At 45.8% G+C, this 20,139-nt stretch overlaps 1 protein-coding gene across 1 annotated transcript in view; it reads left to right on the top strand.

The window, feature by feature from the left end:
* Nucleotides 1-19,746, top strand: part of RSPRY1 (ring finger and SPRY domain containing 1) — a 26,468-nt gene extending 6,722 nt beyond the window's left edge. The window contains exons 4-14 of the mRNA XM_010008506.1: nucleotides 2,556-2,682; nucleotides 5,530-5,588; nucleotides 5,930-5,996; nucleotides 6,688-6,819; nucleotides 8,585-8,700; nucleotides 9,464-9,607; nucleotides 12,797-12,908; nucleotides 13,912-14,014; nucleotides 15,442-15,594; nucleotides 17,560-17,664; nucleotides 19,299-19,746. Of these exons, the coding sequence (XP_010006808.1) occupies nucleotides 2,556-2,682; nucleotides 5,530-5,588; nucleotides 5,930-5,996; nucleotides 6,688-6,819; nucleotides 8,585-8,700; nucleotides 9,464-9,607; nucleotides 12,797-12,908; nucleotides 13,912-14,014; nucleotides 15,442-15,594; nucleotides 17,560-17,664; nucleotides 19,299-19,395 (1,215 nt within the window). The 3' untranslated portion in view covers nucleotides 19,396-19,746. The remainder of the gene's footprint in view (nucleotides 1-2,555; nucleotides 2,683-5,529; nucleotides 5,589-5,929; nucleotides 5,997-6,687; nucleotides 6,820-8,584; nucleotides 8,701-9,463; nucleotides 9,608-12,796; nucleotides 12,909-13,911; nucleotides 14,015-15,441; nucleotides 15,595-17,559; nucleotides 17,665-19,298) is intronic.
* The last annotated feature ends 393 nt before the right edge of the window (nucleotides 19,747-20,139 follow it).

Here is a 20,139-nt window from a genome sequence, read left to right as displayed (position 1 = left end):
GGTGGGAAGAGAAATGGGGCATTTTTATACTATGAAATAATAGAATCCCAGACTGGTTTGGGTTAGAAGGGACCTTAAAGATTATCTAGATCCAAACCCCTGCCATGGGCAGGTATACCTCCCAGCAGCCCAGGTTGCTCCAAGCCCCATCCAACCTGCCCTTCAACACTGCCAGGGATGGGGCAGCCACAGCTTCCCTGGGCACCCTGGGCCAGGCTCTCACCACTCTCACACCAAAGAATTTCCTCTTCATGTCTCATCTAAATATCAGCATAAAACCATTTCCCCTTGTCCTCTCCCTCCCTGCCCTTGTCCCAAGTCCCTCCCCAGCTTTCCTGGAGCCCCTTCAGGCACTGGAAGCTGCTCTAAGGTCTCCCTGGAGCCTTCTCTTCTCCAGGCTGAACACCCCAACTCTCCCAGCCTGTCTCCAGAGCAGAGCTGCTCCAGCCCTTGGATCAGCTCCATGGCCTCCTCTGGACTAAATACAGTTTTGGCAAATCTGAATACTTCTTTTTTTGCTGACCACTGATCTGGTTTTGGATGGGAAGTGGACCCAAGGGGTTCACATTGTTTTGGTACAGGTGGTGTAGTGAGGGCTTCAAGATGTGACCACTACCAAATCCCTTTGCAAGTGATGATTGTGCAGAGACCTTGTCTGTCTTCACATGCTTGTTGGTACCTCATTGCATCAGAAATAGGTGATGACATCATTGCAGCTTTCACTTCTTAATCTACTTTCTATGCTGCCAATTTTAGTTTTGAATTTATATTATTAGGGATATAAAAACCTGGTAGCTTTTTGTCTTGCATAAATGCATGAGTGGCAGGGTAACTAGTCAAGCTCTCTAACTGCCTGAAGTGGGGGCTTTTTCCTCTCTAGGCCGTTGATTAAAGTAATCTGAGACTTTCACAAGTTAAATGGTGTATAAACTGTCACACAGGCTGCAAAGTGATTATGAAAACAAAGCTATGACTAGAAATTCTGCCTGCTTCCAGAAAGGTCAGGAAATGGAGACCACTGTGAATATTAAGAGTGTTTCTGTATCTTTGTTCAACTGTACAGTGTACTTGACAATCAAATGATCTGTTCTTTGAAAGCCATATTACTTTTATTTAGGTTCTTTAGTTTTAAGGAGTTAGCTGTGAAATAGTTGACCTTAACCAGGTAAAAGGAGTAAGATGCCTTTTTGTGGGGTGCAGAGTGTGTTGGTTTTTATTCCTGTGCTGTCTCTGCAGCACAAGGAGCTGTGGGATCTGCTGGTCACATGCAATCTAGTAAAGTGTTTGCTGCTGTTCATTTTCTTTTATTCAGGATAAGTTTAAGTTGCTGGTCTGAAGGGTCTTAAGTCAGTGCCCCACTGGTGTGGCAGCTGGGGAACAGCAGCAGGCTGCACTTGCTGTTATTGTGGGCTAGAAAGTTATAATGGGAGCACAGTAAACAGTTTATTCTAGAAAGTCTTTATTTAACTCAAAATAGTTGATCTCTGTGCTGGTTCTATTAGTGGCTAAAAGCAATATCAGTATGTCAAGAGTCTAATTTTAGTGAGGCTTTTCCATCCCAAGTCTGTGGCTCAATCATCCTTCCTCTCTTTCCTCTTAGCATCAGTCCAGTTCATCAGTCCTGGTTTGTCCCTTCTCTTTTGGGCTCAGAATGACTTCTCATTGTTACCTCTGCACAGACCTTGGGCTGTGGCTCAGAACTCAACTCCAAAGAAACAGTTACTCACCTTGGGCAGTACTCATTTTCTCCAAATGGCTCATTGGTGACCTCAATGTGAGGAGCTCTTCTATCTGAATTAGGTCCTAGCCCGAGATTATGCAGCTTCAGTCTGAATCAGCTGAAACTTTGAAGTCTGAGAAGTTAAGGGGGATTTGGAGCTTTGTGGGCTGGGGATCTCCCTGGGGAATAACATGTAGATTGATCCCTAACTACTCTGAAAATGGAGGGTACATTCTCAATCTATCTTTCATTTTCCCTGTTCCATACTGCCTGATGAAGCAAGTTAAAGCATGACATTTTGATTTGTTACCCTCGTGGGTCACTTCCTGAATTACTGTGGTTACACAAAGCCATTTGTGCTCTCCAGAACACAGTTTATGATGTCCTGCCAAGCTGGCAGCATCCTGAATTCATGATGGAGGTATGGTCTCTTTTGCAGGGGGGCACCTCTGCAGTCCTTAATTCTAAAGTCTAAACCAGCCCTTTTCTTTGGCAAAGGCTTTTAGGGCACTGGAAACATGAGATGCTGGTGGTGCCGTGGGTGCTGGGTGCAGACAGAGGCAAACAACTCCCTGTTGCTGTAGGTAGCTCACCTGTGCACATCCAGAGGTGTCCTGAGTTGTTGATCACAACAGCAGTCTGGTAGAAGTTTTAAAGTTACAGATCTTGGATATGTTTAATTTCTCTTCCCATCAGCTGGGGTTTTTTTTTGTCTCCTCTTAAAGAAGCCAGCCTGGCTGGGATGTGCTGCTGCCTGCAGGCACAACTAATGGCTATACTGGGGGGGGAAGCTGTCAGCAATGTTGAAGAGGTCTCTGATTTTTTTCTTTTTCAGGATGCATTGCAAAAGTTAACGGAAATATTAAACTTAAGTGGAGCTGCTGCCTGCCAGGATGCTTGTCACCCTGCCAGACACCGGAACACCACGGCAGTGCTGGGCTGCTTGGCAGAGAAGTTGGCAGGTAAAGAAAGGCCTGGGGCTCTGCTGGGAGTGTGGCTCACTGAAGCTTGTGTGTGGCTCACTGAAGCACCTTCTGCTTTAGCACCTGAGGTGCAGACTAGTTCAGAAATGTTTCCTTACAACTGGAGAGTGTCCTGTATCGTGGAATGATGCAGAGAATGGCTAGAGAGAGCCCGGAGCAGGAGGACCTGGGGATGGTGGCAGGTGAGAAGCTTAACATGAGCTGCCAGTGTGTGCTGGAGCCCAGAAAGCCAGTCATGGTCTGGGCTGCATCAAAGAGGCAGAGGCAGCAGGGTCAGGGAGAGGTGCTGCACCTCTGCTCTGGTGAGACCCCACCTGGAGTGCTGTGTCTGGAGCCCTCGGCACAGGAGAGACATGGAGCTGCTGGAGAGGGTCCCAAGGAGGCCATGAGAATGATCCTAGAGGTGGAGCTCTGCTCTGGAGACAGGCTGGGAGAGCTGGGGGGTTCAGCCTGGAGAAGAGAAGGCTCCAGGGAGACCTTAGAGCAGCTTCCAGTGCCTGAAGGGGCTCCAGGAAAGCTGGGGAGGGGCTTGGGACAAGGGCAGGGAGGGAGAGGACAAGGGGGGATGGATTGAAAGAGGGAGATTTAGGTGGGACATGAGGAGGCAATTCTTTGGTGTGAGGGTGGTGAGACAGAGGAACAGATTGCCCAGGGAGGTTGTGATGCCCCATCCCTGGAGGTGTTCACGGCCAGGTTGGATGGGGCTTGTGCAGCTTCATCTGGTGGGAGGTGTCCGTGCTTGTGGCAGGGAGGTTGGAACCTGAAGATCTTTAAGGTACCTTCCGACCCAAACCATTCTGTGATTCCCTGGAGAGGCCTCGTGTGACCAGCTCTGCTGCTTAATTGAGCTGTTGAACAGTCACTACCTTGGGTCTGAATGTGCCCTTCCCTGTCCCAAGCACTTACAAAGATCACATCTTTCTGATGCCAGGCTATGGATTGTGAGTCAGGGTGTGTTTGTGGTTTGTAGCACTGATAATCAGTCTTATCTGCAGACCTGTCCTGGCTGTGTGGGAATTATTGGGAGCAAGTTGTTCTTTAGCCAGTAGGCAGGAGTACCAAACTGGTCATATTGGAGGCTGTAGAGAAACAAAAATCAACATGTATTTCCAATAAACATGTATTGTCCTATTGTAGCTGGTAGGAAAGATTCTTTCTTCTGAGTTACTTAAAAGAAAATTGCTGAGATTCTATTTTAAAGTGACTTTTTGTATAGAATGTGTTAGTCCCTGTCATTTCTGGAAGCTGATGATTCAGTTTCCTTCCTGCTGGTTGTCAGGTTTCTGTCTATTTTTTTTGCTCCTTTTCTGAAAATGGACAGGAAGGATTGTCCAGTATCACCTAATGGTTTTGACTTTTTTTTCATATTTCTGTCAAAAAAAAGAGGAAAGAACAAGGGCAGGAAGCATTTTTGTATTGTAACACTTCTACCCTGTTGCACCAAATCCAAATGAGAATCCTGTGTCTTTGTGGATGTGGGGCAGATCTCATGGAATCAGCTCAAGCAGCAAATCAGTTCATGCTGTGCTGGAACCCTTTGCATTTGTTAGAGTCCACAGACAGCAGAGGGTGGTTCCCCTGGTGAGGCAGGCAGTGTTGCAGGGCATTATTTTTTCAGTTGGCTGCTGCAGTTTGTGTCACTCACTATCCACTCACCTATATTAGATGCTCAGCTTTGCTGCTTTTGGGCTACTGATAACTGGAGTTGGTCTTTATACTTTGACTCTGGAAGTAAAGAGGAGCAGTCTCCTTTTGAAAGCACCAAGCCAGGGTGGTGCTAAGCAGAGATTTGGAGTTCCTGCAAAGTATCAGAAGTGTGGCTGAAACTGTAGCCATTTCAGCAGGTGAACTGAATAACATTAGTCATTTGGCAGTAACTGTAATTATTAAATGTGTAGCAAATACTTGGCTGGAAACAATGATAATGGTTCTATTTTCTAGTTCTTAGGTATTCTTTAATTTGTTGCCTTTGTGTAAAAGTTGCCTGTGATCACAGAATCAATGTCAGGGGTTGGAAGGGACCTCCAAGATCATAAAATCCAACCCCCCTGCCAGAGCAGGACCAAAACCAGGGCAGGTCACTCAGAAAGGCATCCAGACAGGGCTGGAAAGGCTCCAGAGAAGGAGACTCCACCACCTCTCTGGGCAGCCTGTCCCAGGGCTCTGTCACCCTCACAGCAAAAAAGTTCTTCCTCATGTTGAGGTGGAACTTCCTGGGCTCCAGTTTGAATCCATGGCCCCTCGTCCTGTCCCAGGGCACAAGTGACAAGAGCTTGTCCTGCCTTTTTGCTGCCCTCATGTATTGAGAGACATTCATTAGATCCCCCCTCAGTCTTCTCCTCTCCAGACTGAACAGCCCCAGGTCTCTCAGGTGTTCCAGTCCCTTCATCATCCTCAGAGCTTCCATTGGACTCTCTCCAGCAAATCCCTGTCCCTCTGGAACTGAGGAGCCCAGAACTGGACACAACACTCCAAGTGAAGTCTCACCAGGGCTGAGTAGAGGGGGAGGAGAACTTCCCTAGACCTGCTGGACACGCTCCTGATGTACCCCAGGATTCCCTTGGCCTTCTTGGCCACAAGGGCACATTGTTGTCCCATGGTAACTCCTTGTCCATCAGGACTCCAAGGTCCTTCTCCACAGAGCTGCTCTCTAGCAGATCACCTCCTAACCTGTCCTGGTGCATTTGGTTGTTCCTTCCCAGGTGCAGGACTCTGCACTTGCTCTTGTTGAACCTCATGAGGTTCCTCTTTGCCCAGCTCTCCTGCCTGTGATGATCAGTAGGTGGTAGTTCCTATGGATGGATTTAATTTTTTGTCTTCTTGTAGGTCCTGCAAGTATAGGCTTGCTAAGCCCAGGGATCTTGGAATATTTACTGCACAGCTTGGTAAGTGTCTTTAGTCTTTGCATCTATGCACAGCCATTATAATGCAATTTGTTTTCATTGTTACTGTTCTTGTGAAAAGTTAGGGTCATCTTTGGTAAACACTGGCAAAGTATGTTACAGAAAGTTGAGATTCCAGGGAGCCCGTGGGATCTCCATCCTTGGAGATAATCAGAAGTCAGTAGGACAAGGTGATCTACTCAAACCAGGCCTCAACAGAAGGGTGGGTGGGATGAGCTCTGGAGCTCCCTTTCCACCTAAGGCATTCTGTGACAGAGAAGCAGCTTTTCTGATCACCTCTGCTGGGTGTTTCTTCAATAACTTTTCTTACTGCCCATGTTTAGAACTTCCAGTCCCACCCGACAGTGATGCTCTTTGCACTAATAGCCCTGGAGAAGTTTGCACAAACAAGTAAGTATTAGCCTGAAACTGCCCTTATCAGCCTTGCTGTGGCTCCTGCTGCCTGAGTGTCATCTCCTCCACCTGCTCACACCTGGGAGCATAAGATTGGGGTGGTGGGAACACTGATGTCCATTTGTAGGCAAGAAGCAATATTTGTTCTTTCACTGACACCCCTCAAAAGCCTTCAGATATTTGCTGGAACTCAGTTAGGAATTGCTACAGGACTTCTGACATGAGGTCCTTGTCACAGAGATAGGCCTGGATTAGAGATGGGGGGCAGCTCTGATGGGGAGCAGCTCTGATGGAGTATTTGCAGACAGGGAAAAGAAACATGCATTGCTTCACTGACACCAGACCCACAAACCCTGAAAGATTCACTGAAACTCCCTCCTCAGCCTAGAAATTGCTACATAAAGTTTTATGGCATGAGACCTTTGTTACTTGGAAAGAAACTGATCTGCATTAGAAGAGCTGGAGAACAGCCATGATCCCATGGATCTGATGGTGCAACTCCATGCTGGGAAGTGGCAACCCAAGATTGGCATCTCCAGTCCCAGTCCATGTCATGTCTGCCTGGGGCAAGAGTTTTCTGCTGTTTGTAACATTAAGGTTTGCATTGGTCAGATGTTACTGGTTTTATCTCAACTTATGGCTGGTTCATAGCAAGTCATCTTATTTTTTTTTTGCTCTTAAATTGCAGGTGAAAATAAAATGACTGTTTCTGAGACGTGCATTAGTGACCAACTGATCTTGCTAGAGAAGTGGACAGATAACCCAGACTATTTAAAACGCCAGGTTGGATTCTGTGCCCAGTGGAGCTTAGACAATCTGTGTAGGTATAATGAAGGGATGGATTAATTTCATATTAATTTTTATTATTACTAATTAGTACCTTAATAATTTCATTTCTCCTCAGAGATGGGAGAGTACTTTGTGTTTGTTTTGATTGTTATTTTATTGTAAATATATCTGACTGCTTTTGTAATCACTCTTCTTAAAAAAAGGGGAGGGGGGAAATAAATCCAGTGTCATTACATGGAAGGGGAGTTTTGTCAAGGAAAATGGTTGTGAAAGGAAGTGATTTGTGCTCTGGGAGCTGGAGCTGCAGGGAACAGTCTCCTTTGCACCATGTTCCCTGTGACTCTCACTCCAGCTGGCATGCTGAGGAGCTCAGGGCAGCTCTGTCCCTGGGTGGAACAGCTGGATTGCTGACACCCTGGGGATGGTCACCACTGTGAGCAAAACCCAGCAGTGCACAGGCTCAGAGAATCAGTAGGACTTTTAAGAGTAAAGATATGGTCTTGTGAGCAAAAGTGAGAAGACTTCGACCAAGCACTTTACTAGCTCTGTCCTTCTGGGCAACCGACAATGATCAAATCCATTTTAGTTGTGATTTCAAAGAATCATAGAATAGTTGAGGTTGGAAGGGACCCTAAAGATCAGCAGGTTCCAACCTCCCTGCCATGAGCAGGGACACCTCCCACCAGATGAGGCTGCACAAGCCCCATCCAACCTGCCCTTCAGCACTTAGAGGGATGGAGCAGCCACAGCCTCCCTGGCCAACCTGTTCCAGTGCCTTCCTACCCTCATGGTGAAGAATTTCTTCCTGATGTCCAACCTAAATCCTCCCCTCTTTCAGTTTAAAACAATCACCACTTGTCCTATCACTGCCCTCTCTAGTGAAAAGCCCCTTCCCAGCTTTCCTGGAGCCCCTCCATGTACTGGAAGGTGCTCTGAGGTCTCCCTGGAGCCTTCTTTCCTCCAGGCTGAACACCCCAACTCTCAGCCTGTCATTTTGAGAGTGAAGCAACTCTAAGGACCTTGTTGCTGATGCTAGTAAGATAAATTTGGGGAACAGCTCTTGTCAGGCTTGATGGAGCTTTAGCCAGCTTATGGAAGGCCAATGCCATTTGTGGTCAGTAAATATCTGTGTAAGTGTTGTAGCAAGTTTGGGTTGTATGGAGGGGCCTGAGATAAGATCTCTGAGCAGTAGCTGAATGTGTCTGTGTCAGCAACCCAGCAGGAGAAATGCTGCTGAGCCTTCCATGTCTAAAGAGGATGCAGGGAGAAAGAGCTGCTCTGGTTCAGTTCAAGCTCAACCTCTGCCTGAAAATGAGAGGGTAAAAAAACTTTGAAATCCTTGTTTTTCCCTTCCCCTTCTTCCCCAGTCCCAACATCTTTTCCACTGTGGTGGATCAGAAAAACTCTGCCAGCTGAAAATACAATAGTACACCCTGAAGCAGTGGATCCTGGTTTGAGCTGGGATGCCTTGTGGGTTTCCTGAAGGTAGTAACTGGATTGTAGGGGTTCTGCCCAGAGGTGCAGGTCACCTTGGCAGGTTCACAAGGTGTTTAACAAGCAGAGTATTGGAAGTGATGCTGTTTGCATACAGGCAAAGCAGCAGTCATGGAATCCCAGACTGGTTTCTGTTGGAAGGGACCTTAAAGATCATCTAGATCCAACCCCCTGCATGGGCAGGGACACCTCCCACCAGACCAAGTTGATAACTGGGTCGTGGAGAGTTTGATTGTCACTGTGTGAAATGTTTGAAAGAAGGTTTTCCTGCAGCAATGACAAAAACTAATTTTCTTTTGCAGTTTTAAAAGAAGGGAGGCAGTTCACATATGAGAAGGTTGACTTGACCAACATTAGGGCTATGCTGAACAGCAACGATGTCAGCGAATACCTGAAGATCTCACCCCATGGGTTAGAGGTAGGATGTCATTTGGAGATTTCAACCTAAAAAAGGAGGCTGAAGAAAAAGGCAGATTTTAACTATTTCTGTTGGCTGCTTGCTCCTGGGACTTCCTAGAACAAATCCAAGTTCTCTCCCAGCTTTGTATAGAGAGCTTGCTTTGTCAGAGGGTTTTACCATCACTGCACTGATCTCAGTTGTACAAGTGTTCACAGTGAAGTCACAGTTCCACCTGTGCCCCATAACATCAGAAAAGTGAGGATGATGCTTAAGAGTCAGCTGGTTTTTCACTCACTTGGACTAAAATTGTTCACAGAGTATAATCATTGCTTACCCTATTTCCCCATGACAAGCCCACAGCAGTAGGATTTTTCTCACCCGTGTTTTTATTTCTTCCTTTATTACTTTTTAGAAAAATTTCTTAGACTAGAGATGAATTTTCATGAATTAATATTTAATCCCTCTCTGTCCTCCACACGATCAATCAGCTAATGATCAATGACTTTAGTCTTCCTGCCTTGGTTGTCTTAGTCTTTAAATCTTTACATTGATGCTGTCAACTCTCTACTTTTTCCTTTTTCCCCCCTTCTGGCTGAACAATTTTCAGCCTCCTGGCTACTTGATGTGACAGTTACTGCTATAAAGAGAGCTCACTTTCTGTCTGAAATGCCCCTAAAATGTTGCTGCTGTCTTAGACACCAGAAACATGACCCAGGGGGACAAAGGGGTTTGTTTGGATGCTGATGTTGCAGATGATTCACTTCTGGGTTGGTTTTGGCAGGCTCGATGTGATGCCTCCTCCTTTGAGAGCGTCAGGTGCACGTTCTGTGTGGACTCTGGGGTCTGGTACTATGAAGTGACTGTCATTACCTCAGGAGTGATGCAGATAGGCTGGGCCACCAAAGACAGCAAGTTTCTCAATCATGTGAGTACCTGTAATGTCAGCTTATGGTGGGATTTCAGTGCTTTTGTCTTTGCAACACCAAGGAAAATAGCTCTGTTTGCTCTGTGGTTATAACACTGAGCACTTCAGTGTTTCCTCCAGCTTTCCTGTACTTCCCTGAACCTGTTTTTGTTGCATTTAGTGGGACAAGAAGGGCTGTGTTGTCAGTGCTGCAGCCTGACTGTTCACACAAGCAGAGCAGCTGGCAGTGACAGCTTGGAAGCTGCTGCTGTCTGGGAGCTGCAGGGCTTATGTCTTGTGGCTTGGTCTTTTCTTGGAGGTTCTTCAGGTGACACCAGGGGGTACTGCCTGGTTTTGTGAAGTAAACAATTGCTCCCCAGGAGCCAGCAGATTTTCATGCACTCATTTTTACACTGGTCACCAAATAGCCATTTGATTGCCCTCTTTAACTTACTTTTCTATTAAATTAACTTTCACAAGGGGAAATAATTCCTTACATTGGCTCAGGCATAGTGTGGTATTGTTGGCTCTGCTGGTAGCAGCAATGTGCTGCAGTTAGGGTATGTGAATGCTTTTTTAAAATTATTTAAAAAGAAGGGTTACAAAAAGATTAAACCTTCTGTATTATAAAGTACATTATTATTTTGTAGTTTAATTTGCTCTCCCTCTCATCCATATAACTTTTTTCATTTTTAATTTTAAGTATTCTTCTTCCTACTATTTCATAGAATAATATCATACAATCCCAAGACTGGTTTGGGTTGGAAGGGATCTTAAAGATCATCCAGTCCCACCCCCTGCATGGGCAGGGACACCTCCCACCAGCCCAGGCTGCTCCAAGCCCCATCCAACCTGCCCTTCAACACTGCCAGGGATGGGGCAGCCACAGCTTCTCTGGGCAACCTGGGCCAGGCTCTCACCACCCTCACACCAAACAATTTCCTCCTCATGTCTCCCCTCAATCTCCCTCTTCCAGTTTTAATGTTACTTTACTGTAAAAATGTTGTACTTCCTAGTGTTAAAGCAAAATGTGCCGGGTGCATGTGAAGTTCAAACCTCTAGCCAAAGAATAATCTCTAATGTCAGCAGAGGTGTAACTGGGACCTCTCTCTCCTTAAATCTTCATGGTGACTCTGCTCAACTCAGTGTGCTGGAGCATGTTGGCTTCAGTATTTCCATAACACTAAGAAAGGGTCATGATTGCCACCCAAAAAACCTGTCTGCTTGGGCTCAGAGAGGACTTTCTATATCACCATCCTCCCAAGTGTCCATTCAAGGTGATTAAAGCACAAGGTAGAATTTTAGTACAGGAGCTGTGTATGGCCCAGCCTGCTGCCAGTGAAAATACAGCCCTGGGGCTGGAGGTTGACACTTCTACTGGCTGGGTTTGAGAAGGAAAAGTACCCTTAGCCCTACTTCATTGTTGTAATTGCATGGTTTTCTGTTCCTACTAGGAATTTAATTTAGGAGACAAATCATATCCATATATTAAACGTAGAGATAAGCAGTTAAAACTGCTCAGTTAAGATTATTATAGAAAAAGTCATTCTGCAGCTGATTCAAATGGAGAAGCTAATCTGAAGATAGGCCAAACACATGAGAGTAGATGCTGATGGTGGGGGGATGAAAGAAATACAGCAGGGGGGTGAAACAAACATCAGTGGCAGGAAACCCAGAAGGAATGAGAGGAGCAGCTTTTCTCACCATTTTAAGTCTTCCTGGGAGCTCCGTGGTCTGGCTTAATTTCTTCTAATTATTCATGTAAATAACATTGTCCTCTGCTGGTGGAGAACAGGCACATGTCTCTGCATCACATCCCACCAGTCCCACGTTTCTAAGGTGGGATTGCAACTGTGATTTAAATTTAAAAAACCCAAATCAGGAAAACCTAACAATGCAAAAGAAAACAACCACAACCAAACAGAAATACCCTCCAGACCTGTCATGAGCTCTGGAGACACTGAGTATAATGGAAACTGTTGACAATAAAAGGCCCCACGTCTGCTTTTGGACTGCTAAGAAGCTTAAAAGATTTTTGCCACTTGCAGTTAAGGAGCTTGGGCTAAATGCATTTTTCTGTCTGTGCTTCTTGTGCAAGGTATGAAAAGAGGAGCTGTCACATCTCTGAGCAGGATGATTTTCTGCTGCTACAGCTCTTCTGCTGGTGGCTAGTGCTGCTGTTCTTGAAGTTAATCAGGTGTCTGCCTGAAATGCAAGGGTATGATCTGCTGGGTATGGCACAGACACAGTCCTCAGAGTAGCCATATGCTCTTTATTTACAGCATATGTAACTAAAAGCCTAGTCCTCAAGATGCCATTAAACACCCATTAGCTGGGCTTAGCTGCAGTGTGGGACATCAGAGCTTGTGGAATCAGACACTGTCTGGTGTTGCCTCTTCAGACAAGCCCTGCTGAGCACAGGAAGTTTATCTTCTCTGATGCTTTTGGGTTTCATGCTTGGGCTCTCCTACATGACAAGTCCTTCTCACACTCTGAAACCTGCATTTCTGTGTTTATCTTGGACCTTGGGACTATTGCTTGGTAACCTGTTCACAAAGTGAGGGAGGCTGGCATGGAAAGGTACACAATATGCTACAAATTAGCAAAGGGACTATGGGTTTGTTCTCTTTCTCTGCACTCCGTGTTCTGTTGGTGCTTGGATATCTTGCCAGGGAAGTTATTCCAACTCTGGTGCTGGGGTTTGGAGATAAGAGAGTGATTACACTTCTGTGTTGACTTTTAAGATGCAAAACATTAATTATTTGGGTACAAGCTTCTGATTTAAGTAGTTCCATAGACAAGAGTGACTTGAGCTCATGGGGAATAAAAAACACTTTGGAGACAATAGAATCATGGAATCCCAGACTGGTTTGGGTTGGAAGGGGCCTTAAAGAACATCAGGTCCCAATCCCCTGCCATGGGCAGGGACACCTCCCACCAGCCCAGGCTGCTCCAAGCCCCATCCAACCTGCCCTTCAACACTGCCAGGGATGGGGCAGCCACAGCTTCCCTGGGCACCCTGAATAGCCCCTTCCCTCCTCACGCCAACAAATTCCTTTCAATGGGAACATGAAACCAAGGCTAGGGTTTTCATGGGCGTGGGAGCAACCCTTTCTGCTTTTGGCTGGATGGTTTAGTTGACTAGCAATCAGCTGGGGCTTGGGAGTGAGGAATGGGTGCAGACTGGAATGCTTTGCTCTCCTCCTGAAGGAAGGTTACGGCATCGGGGACGACGAGTACTCCTGTGCGTACGACGGCTGCCGGCAGCTCATCTGGTACAATGCCAGAAGTAAACCACATTCCCACCCCTGCTGGAAAGAAGGTATTCCCTCCCTCTTCTGCTGGGTATCCTAGTGGGGTTTTCTGCACACCATTTATTTTTTTTTTGCCTCTTTGCAAGTGTCTAGAAACCAGTTCATTACAGGTGTGAACAGAGCAGTGACTGCCCTAATCCTGATTTAATAATTATCCCACTCTAATAATTATTGTGCCTTTACTGGTCTTTGCAGTGGTGGAAATGCCTGAAGTGGGTACCAGGCTCTTGTTCCACAATCTGTGTAAACAGAATCTTGTTGGTTAAATGCTTTTTCTTTTCTCAGGCAGGGTACTAATCATTGCACCAACCAACATGCTGGACACTTAGACTTTTCTCCAGATACTTGAAGTTCTACAAAACAGGGTTTAAACAACCCTTTCTGGGCTGAAAAAGTTCTTTTAGAGAGCAGAATAAATTTTGGTCTCTGAATTAGACTTTTTTTTTTTTTTAAGGAGAAGTTGCACTGTCTTGCTTACTTTGAATTCTTGGATAACTATTTGGACAGCAAAGTTCTGTTCTTGATCTCAGCTTCAAAACCTTGGCAGTCTGGGCATGCCAGGGTTGTGTGAATGGTGCCACCTTCTCTTCCAGTAAAAACTTCTCCCAAGGGTGGCTAAATTAAACACTTCTTACAAATAAATAGCACAAGCAATATTAGAAACTTAGACCCTAGCAAGTGTGTGTCCTGAGCTCTTCAGTGGGTGTAAAATAGCCAAGGGGAGACAAAGTTCAACTTCTTTTCTGGCTTTGGCAAATCCCCTGCAATACTTATACAGCTGTGTAGTACTAATGCTCTGAAAGAATGAATTACTTAAATTTGCTATTTTCTCCTATTTTTGTTTTCTTTTGTCTGTCTTTATCAGTATTGCTTCCTTTTATGCTTTTGCAAACAGTTCCTTTTAAGCCAGGCAACTCACACTGAGATATGTGATACTTACAACAGTGTTTCAGCTCTTGGCATTTGACAGAAGTTACATCTTTAAATTATCTTTTGGTTTTTTTATGTAAGGAGACACAATAGGATTTCTACTAGATTTGCAAGAAAAGCAAATGATCTTCTATTTAAATGGAAACCAGCTTCCTGCTGAGAAGCAAGTCTTTTCATCTGCTGTGTAAGTATGTGCTTATTTGGAAGGACAGTGACCTGTAGGGGTTTTAATTATATGAAGTGTTTTTTTAAATTATATTGTATTTTTAATTATATGAAGTGTTTCCCGTTTGAGATGGAAATGTATATTTGTTTGCCTGAAACCATCATTAAGCAGGTTTCCCAGCTGAAATCAGTGGGGAGGATTCAATTTTATAGGTGGATTTCAGGGTCCCAGATAAATACTTTGCACCTTCCACTGGTAGGTTCACCTCGATGTGTTCTCCTGTCAAGCTAGCACAGCACTGAAATGGAGGAACTAATATTGAAACAGAGGAACAAATTCCTTGTAGTGCTTGAGGAATTTTTGCTCTTTTAAAAAATAAAGCCCCAGTCCTGTGAATAAAGGGGGGGTATTAACTTGCTGCTGGTCACTGGGGCCAGTTCCTGTAGTTGTTGAGTAGGCATGGGAAGACACCTCTTGGGAGCCTTGCAGAAAGGTGCTAGTTTAATTTTGCCAACTCTGTTAAAATTAACACATGGGAAACTCCTCTGACCCTCATGGAGGGGTTCAGCCTTTTAGTTCTTAAAAGATAAGCAGGCAGGATGCTTGAGAAAGAAGCTTCCTGTGCTGCTTAATTAAACAGTACTTTGTAAGTCATAATATTACAGTGCTAAGAACTTCATTCATGGTTTCTCCACAAAATGAAGGTGCAAGCATAGAGTAGCCCAAAGAGCTGCAGAGTATCTTGTCTGTGCAACTGGCAGTGCTCTGTTCTGCAGGCAGAGCGTGGCATCTGGGCACCCAACAGCTTCTGTTCCTGGCTTAGAACTTGGGGTGTTGCCCAACTTGGGCCCTTCCAGTAAATAATCCTGGAAGAGGTGATGCTTGTGGTGTGTTTACAAGGTGGCTGTGAAGAAGTGACAGCTGTCCTGAGGTGATGCTGCAGGACAAGGAGGAACAGCTGGGTGTTGTGCTGAGGGCTCAGAGCTGCCTTCCCGGGTCCCACACCCCACGTGTCCGAGTGTCTCCCCAGATTTGTGCCTGCTCAAAGAAAGCAGGAGAAGGGGTAGCCATGGAGGTGGCCCCTGCAGTTGATGTTGCTCCTCACAACTCCAAAAAACAGCAGTACACTTCTCAGTGTGAAGAGGATCAGGTGTGTAGCTGCTCTTAGTCAGCAGCCCTTAGCGTCTGGCCCCGTCGGAAATTCCCGCAAACCCCGAGAGTGAACAAAGACGTTGAGAAAGACACAAGGAAAGTAAGTGCAGCTGAAACAGGGAGTGTCAGAGGCTCTTCCCCCAGCTGGTATAGAACACTTCTGAAGGGACTTGTCTCTTTGTTTCAGGCTATGTTTTTGTCTGGTAATAGTTGTGAAACTTGTCAAGAATTTTCCTTTCTTTACTGAAGCTCTTTTCAGTCATTCTAACACATCCTTGTTCATCCTTTTGCAGATCTGGCTTTTTTGCTGCAGCTAGTTTCATGTCCTATCAACAATGTGAGTTCAACTTTGGGGCAAAACCTTTCAAGTACCCACCACCAATGAAGTTTAATACCTTTAATGATTATGCCTTTCTGACAGCAGAAGAGAAAATCATTCTGCCCAGGTAATCTTCCTCCTAGTTTGTGTCTGTCCAGAGAAATTAAATGCTTCCCTCTGAGTTGCAGAGTTGTTTTTTATGGGGTCACACCTCCATAGGTCTCTTCAGCAAAGGATTAGACCATGTGCTCAGTGGAACTTTATCAGTAGGGCAGGAGATAAACAGCCAAAATGCATTACATTAAAATATTTTCATAATATAAAATTAAATTAAAATTTAGTGTCGTACTGCACAGTCAACTGTTTTTAGTAGGATTGCCTCCTGCCCTCTAAGAATGATTAGGTTGGTTGAGGAGCTATAGTCTTAATTAAAAAAAGAAGTTTTATTTAAAATTGACCTAATTTGGGATTTTGGCAGTGTGGAGTCACTGAATGACTTGAAGCTGTCCTTTTTATCCCATCTGTGGAGGATAGAACTAACAAAGGTTCATCAATGTCCATGTGCCTTCCCACCTAAATGTAAATCAAGCCAGATAGAAACAAGTTGGGATACATTTTTCCTTAACTTACCAAGCTTCTGGCAGGCATGAAAACCAACAGCTTTTCTGGTTTAGGTCATTAGTAATAAAACAATGTACTGGAACACAAGCAGTGTAATCTGGGATATCCTGTAGCCCAGATTTGCAGCTGTGTTTGAAGATGGCCCTTGGAGCAGAGCTGATGTATGTGGTTGAAATAATCTTTTGTTGCTCCTAATTGAGGAGACTGGGGTACCTCTGGCTATAATAAAACTTAGACACTGGTTTTGAATGATCTAGTTGTTGGATCAAGTGTACCTCAGGTACTTAAGTATCTTAGTGTTCAAAAAGAAAGGAAAAAAACAACCAAACCTTACTGTGAGTCACAGGCTGGCAAGTTTGAGGCTTGTGACATTGTCTTTATGCAGAGAAAATCAGGAGAATTTGGTAGTGCCATGTAGCCAGGGTGATAACATCTGCTGGTGGCTGCAGGAGCTCTAAGTGAGAGTCTGGTTTAACCCCTTCAGGTGGTCTGGTGGTGGTCACCCCCTCTCCAAAGTGGGTGCTCTCCTGTCTCATCGTGGCCATGTGCTAGAGGAGGGGTTTGCAGCTGCTGATCCAATGTCACTCTGGCACTGCTCTTGCAATATTGAAGCATTAGCTGTGAGAGCTGTTACCTGATTGTGCCAAAAGGTGCACAGAGAAACTGGGGGGAACTGGTTTCCTGGTGATGCCTGACTGGAGGAACGTGGTGTGTTCCAGCCTGGTTCATACAAGATTGCACTACAAGCCTGGGCTCAGTGTCCACACAGATCATCCCTGCCCTGCAGCCTGGCCTGCTGGGAAACAAAGCCAGTCCTAAGCTAAGATAGCTTTGATCTTAAAAGTGAAAGGGAAACAAAGGCAAGAGCCTGAGTGGATCCTAATTATCCACCACAAGCTCCTGTAGAGTTATGCTGAGTTTGTTGTGTGGGGCACAGTCTGGGCTAGACATGTCACCCTGAGTGTGTGTGTTCCAAACCTGGAATGTCCTCTTTAATCAAACAGGAGATTTTCATCCATTTACTCTCTTGAGGCAGTTGCCATAGTGTTGGTTTTATCTTCCAGGCTGTTGGTCTTATTTTCCATTTCTATTCTTTAACATTGTTACAACATCATAGAGTTTCTGAATGCTTTTGATAGGTGGGTTTGGGTGGTTTATTTGCGTTTTGCTTAACTCTTAAAATCCCATAGATATTAAAGAACATTTTTTTGAGGTGTTCAGCTGTGGGAACTGGAACAATTGTTGTCTGACTCCCTCTTTGTCCTGTTCTGACAGACCAGAATAGGGAGTTAAGACTATTCTGAACATCTCGGAGTGTGTGAAGCCTTTTTGGTGGGGAGTTGTGATGTTTCTCAGCAGTAGTGTTGAGGAGCATAGGCAGGAGTAGCACTGGCCTAGGTGCAGGGCTGAGCACAGGTGGGAACCCATCCCTTGGGGTCAGACTGACACGTGTGTGTGTCTCTCTCTGCAGACACAGGCGCCTGGCTCTGCTGAAGCAAGTGAGCATCCGGGAGAACTGCTGCACACTCTGCTGTGATGAGGTAGCAGACACAGAGCTCAGGCCATGTGGACACAGGTAAAACCTTAAGAACAACCCCAAAACATATGCAAGAAACTGGAACACATTTCTGCGTGGCCAGCAGGTCAAGGCAGGTGATTTTCCCTCTTTATGTGGCTCTTGTGAGACCCCACCTGGAGAACTGGGTCCAGTTCTGGACCCCCAACACAAGAAGGACATGGAGCTTCTGGAGAGAGTCCAGAGGAGGCCACAGAGATGATCCTTGGGCTGGAGCAGCTCTGCTCTGGAGCCAGGCTGGGAGAGTTGGGGTGTTCAGCCTGGAGAAGAGAAGGCTCCAGGGAGACCTCAGAGCAGCTTCCAGTGAAGGGGCTCCAGGAAAGCTGGGGAGGGATTTGGGACAAGGGCAGGGAGGGAGAGGACAAGGGGGAAGGGATGAAAACTGGAAGAGGGGAGATCTAGGTGAGACATGAGGAGGAAATTGTTTGGTGTGAGGGTGGTGAGAGCCTGGCCCAGGTTGCCCAGGGAAGCTGTGGCTGCCCCATCCCTGGCAGTGTTGAAGGGCAGGTTGGATGGGGCTTGGAACAGCCTGGGCTGGTGGGAGGTGTCCCTGCTCATGGGGGGTGGGACTGGATGATCTTTAATGTCCCTTCCAACCCAAACCAGCCTGGGATTCAATGAAAATAATGCTTAGTGACATGATTTTAGCACCAAATAGGTAGATGAGGTTATGTTTGGGGGTTAGGTTATGGTTGGACTTGATGATCTTCAGGGTCCCTTCCAACCAGGATGGTTCTATGATTCTGTGAAAACACGTGTCCTTGACATTCAGCTCAGGGGGGCAGATGCAGTCCCTGCTTTTCTTGACTGGTTCCCCAGCATACAGGCAGTAACCCCTCAGTTTCAGCATGTGACAGAGGGTAACCACACTAGTCCCACCGTTCCCCTTACCCCAGCCCTGAGAAGATTCAGTCCCTCACTCTGTGTCTGTTGGGGGCAGGGGAGCTGCTGTGGCTGCCAAGTCCTGATTTCCTCTCATCAGAGGTTTCACTGACAGGTACCTGCTTAGTGCTGGGGCTGTGAAATCTGGGTCATATGAGGAGAGAAAAAGATGCATTATATACTCAAATACTCATTAAATGTTCAAGAAATGGATTGTCTCAAGCCACAAGTCTCATTTTTTTTCATCTAAAAGCTAAAAATGGGACAGCAGGATGAGTAATGCCATAATTACACCTTCCTGCAGTTAAACAGCCTCCTATGAAATGAATCCAGTTAAATCCAGTTCCTTAGTGGTTTTAGAGCACTTGTGGAAGCAGCCTTGCCACGGGTCTTCTGTCTGGGTGCTGCAAAGATGGGCAGAGACATGCCCAGTGTGCCACAGCATGAAGTGGAGAAGGCTTCAGGCTGGGCCCTGGGGCTGGTGTTCAGAGAAGTACTAAGGTGACCCAAAGCAGGCAGGTGTGACCTCAGCCAGCTGCACCTGCAGGTTTGGATCTGGAAGATGCTGAGCAGCAGAAGCTCCTCCCAAAACCTGGGCATCCACAGCACCTGCAGTTCCTGATCTCCCCATAGAAAGCCTTCTCTTGACTGTTTCTAGCAGGCTAACTAAACTGCTTAGTGCTTGGGTTTTGTTTCTTTCTGTGTTTCACGCTGTTAAATTCAAGCTTTCATTGATTTTTCTTCCTCTTCAGTGACCTGTGCATGGAGTGTGCCTTGCAGCTGGAGACCTGCCCCTTGTGTCGACAGGAAATACAAACCCGGGTCAGACAGATCTCTCACATTTCATGACACACGTGGAGAGACACCACAGACTTTTTTGTGGAGAACTCCAAGCCATGCTGAAAGGGGAAAGCATCTCTACCCAACCTGAACGCACATGGAACCACAGCCAGATGTCCTGCTCAGCTGCACATCTGTTCCTCTTCCTAAAGGAGTCTTCAATAAGCTCTTCCAAGCTGGCAGCCATGGGAGCTGGTTTCAGCAGTGAGGAGAGCTGGGAGAGCTCAGCGTGCTCCTGGCTATTGGTTCCTGCAGGCAAGACCAGAGGAGAGTTTCTCTCTCCTTCCCCTTTTCCTTCTCCCCTGTTGCAAGTGCTGAAAAAATTTGCACTGGAAGGACCACGTACAATGCATTTGAAAAGTGAAAATGTCTGCTTAACCAGGGCTGTTCTGTCTCCTGCTCAAAAGTCTCTATTTTTGGTCAGGGCTAAAAAGAGAATGCCAATGTTTTCCTGTTAAATGTAGCTCCTGCTGGTCAGAGACTGTGTTTTCCAACAGTGGATGTTAAAACACGGGCCGAGTTGAAAAGCCCCTGTGGAGACTGTAGAGAAACTCACGTTTTAATAACTTGGTGATTCCAAAGAATGTTCTGATTTTGTTTTTAAACGTTAAAAGATGGGTGGTATTTTCAAGTACATGAGGTTTCTGATGCTTTTAACTTCAGTACCCACATTTTTTTGTGAGGCTATAATTTTCAGGAAGTCTTCTTAACTAATGATAACGCTGGACTGGAATTAATTTGATATTCTGGGTA

This window comes from Chaetura pelagica, unplaced genomic scaffold, assembly GCF_000747805.2.
Source record: "Chaetura pelagica isolate M959 unplaced genomic scaffold, ChaPel_1.0 scaffold422, whole genome shotgun sequence".
Classification (NCBI taxonomy): domain Eukaryota; kingdom Metazoa; phylum Chordata; class Aves; order Apodiformes; family Apodidae; genus Chaetura; species Chaetura pelagica.
This window is presented reverse-complemented; position numbering and strand designations above follow the sequence as displayed.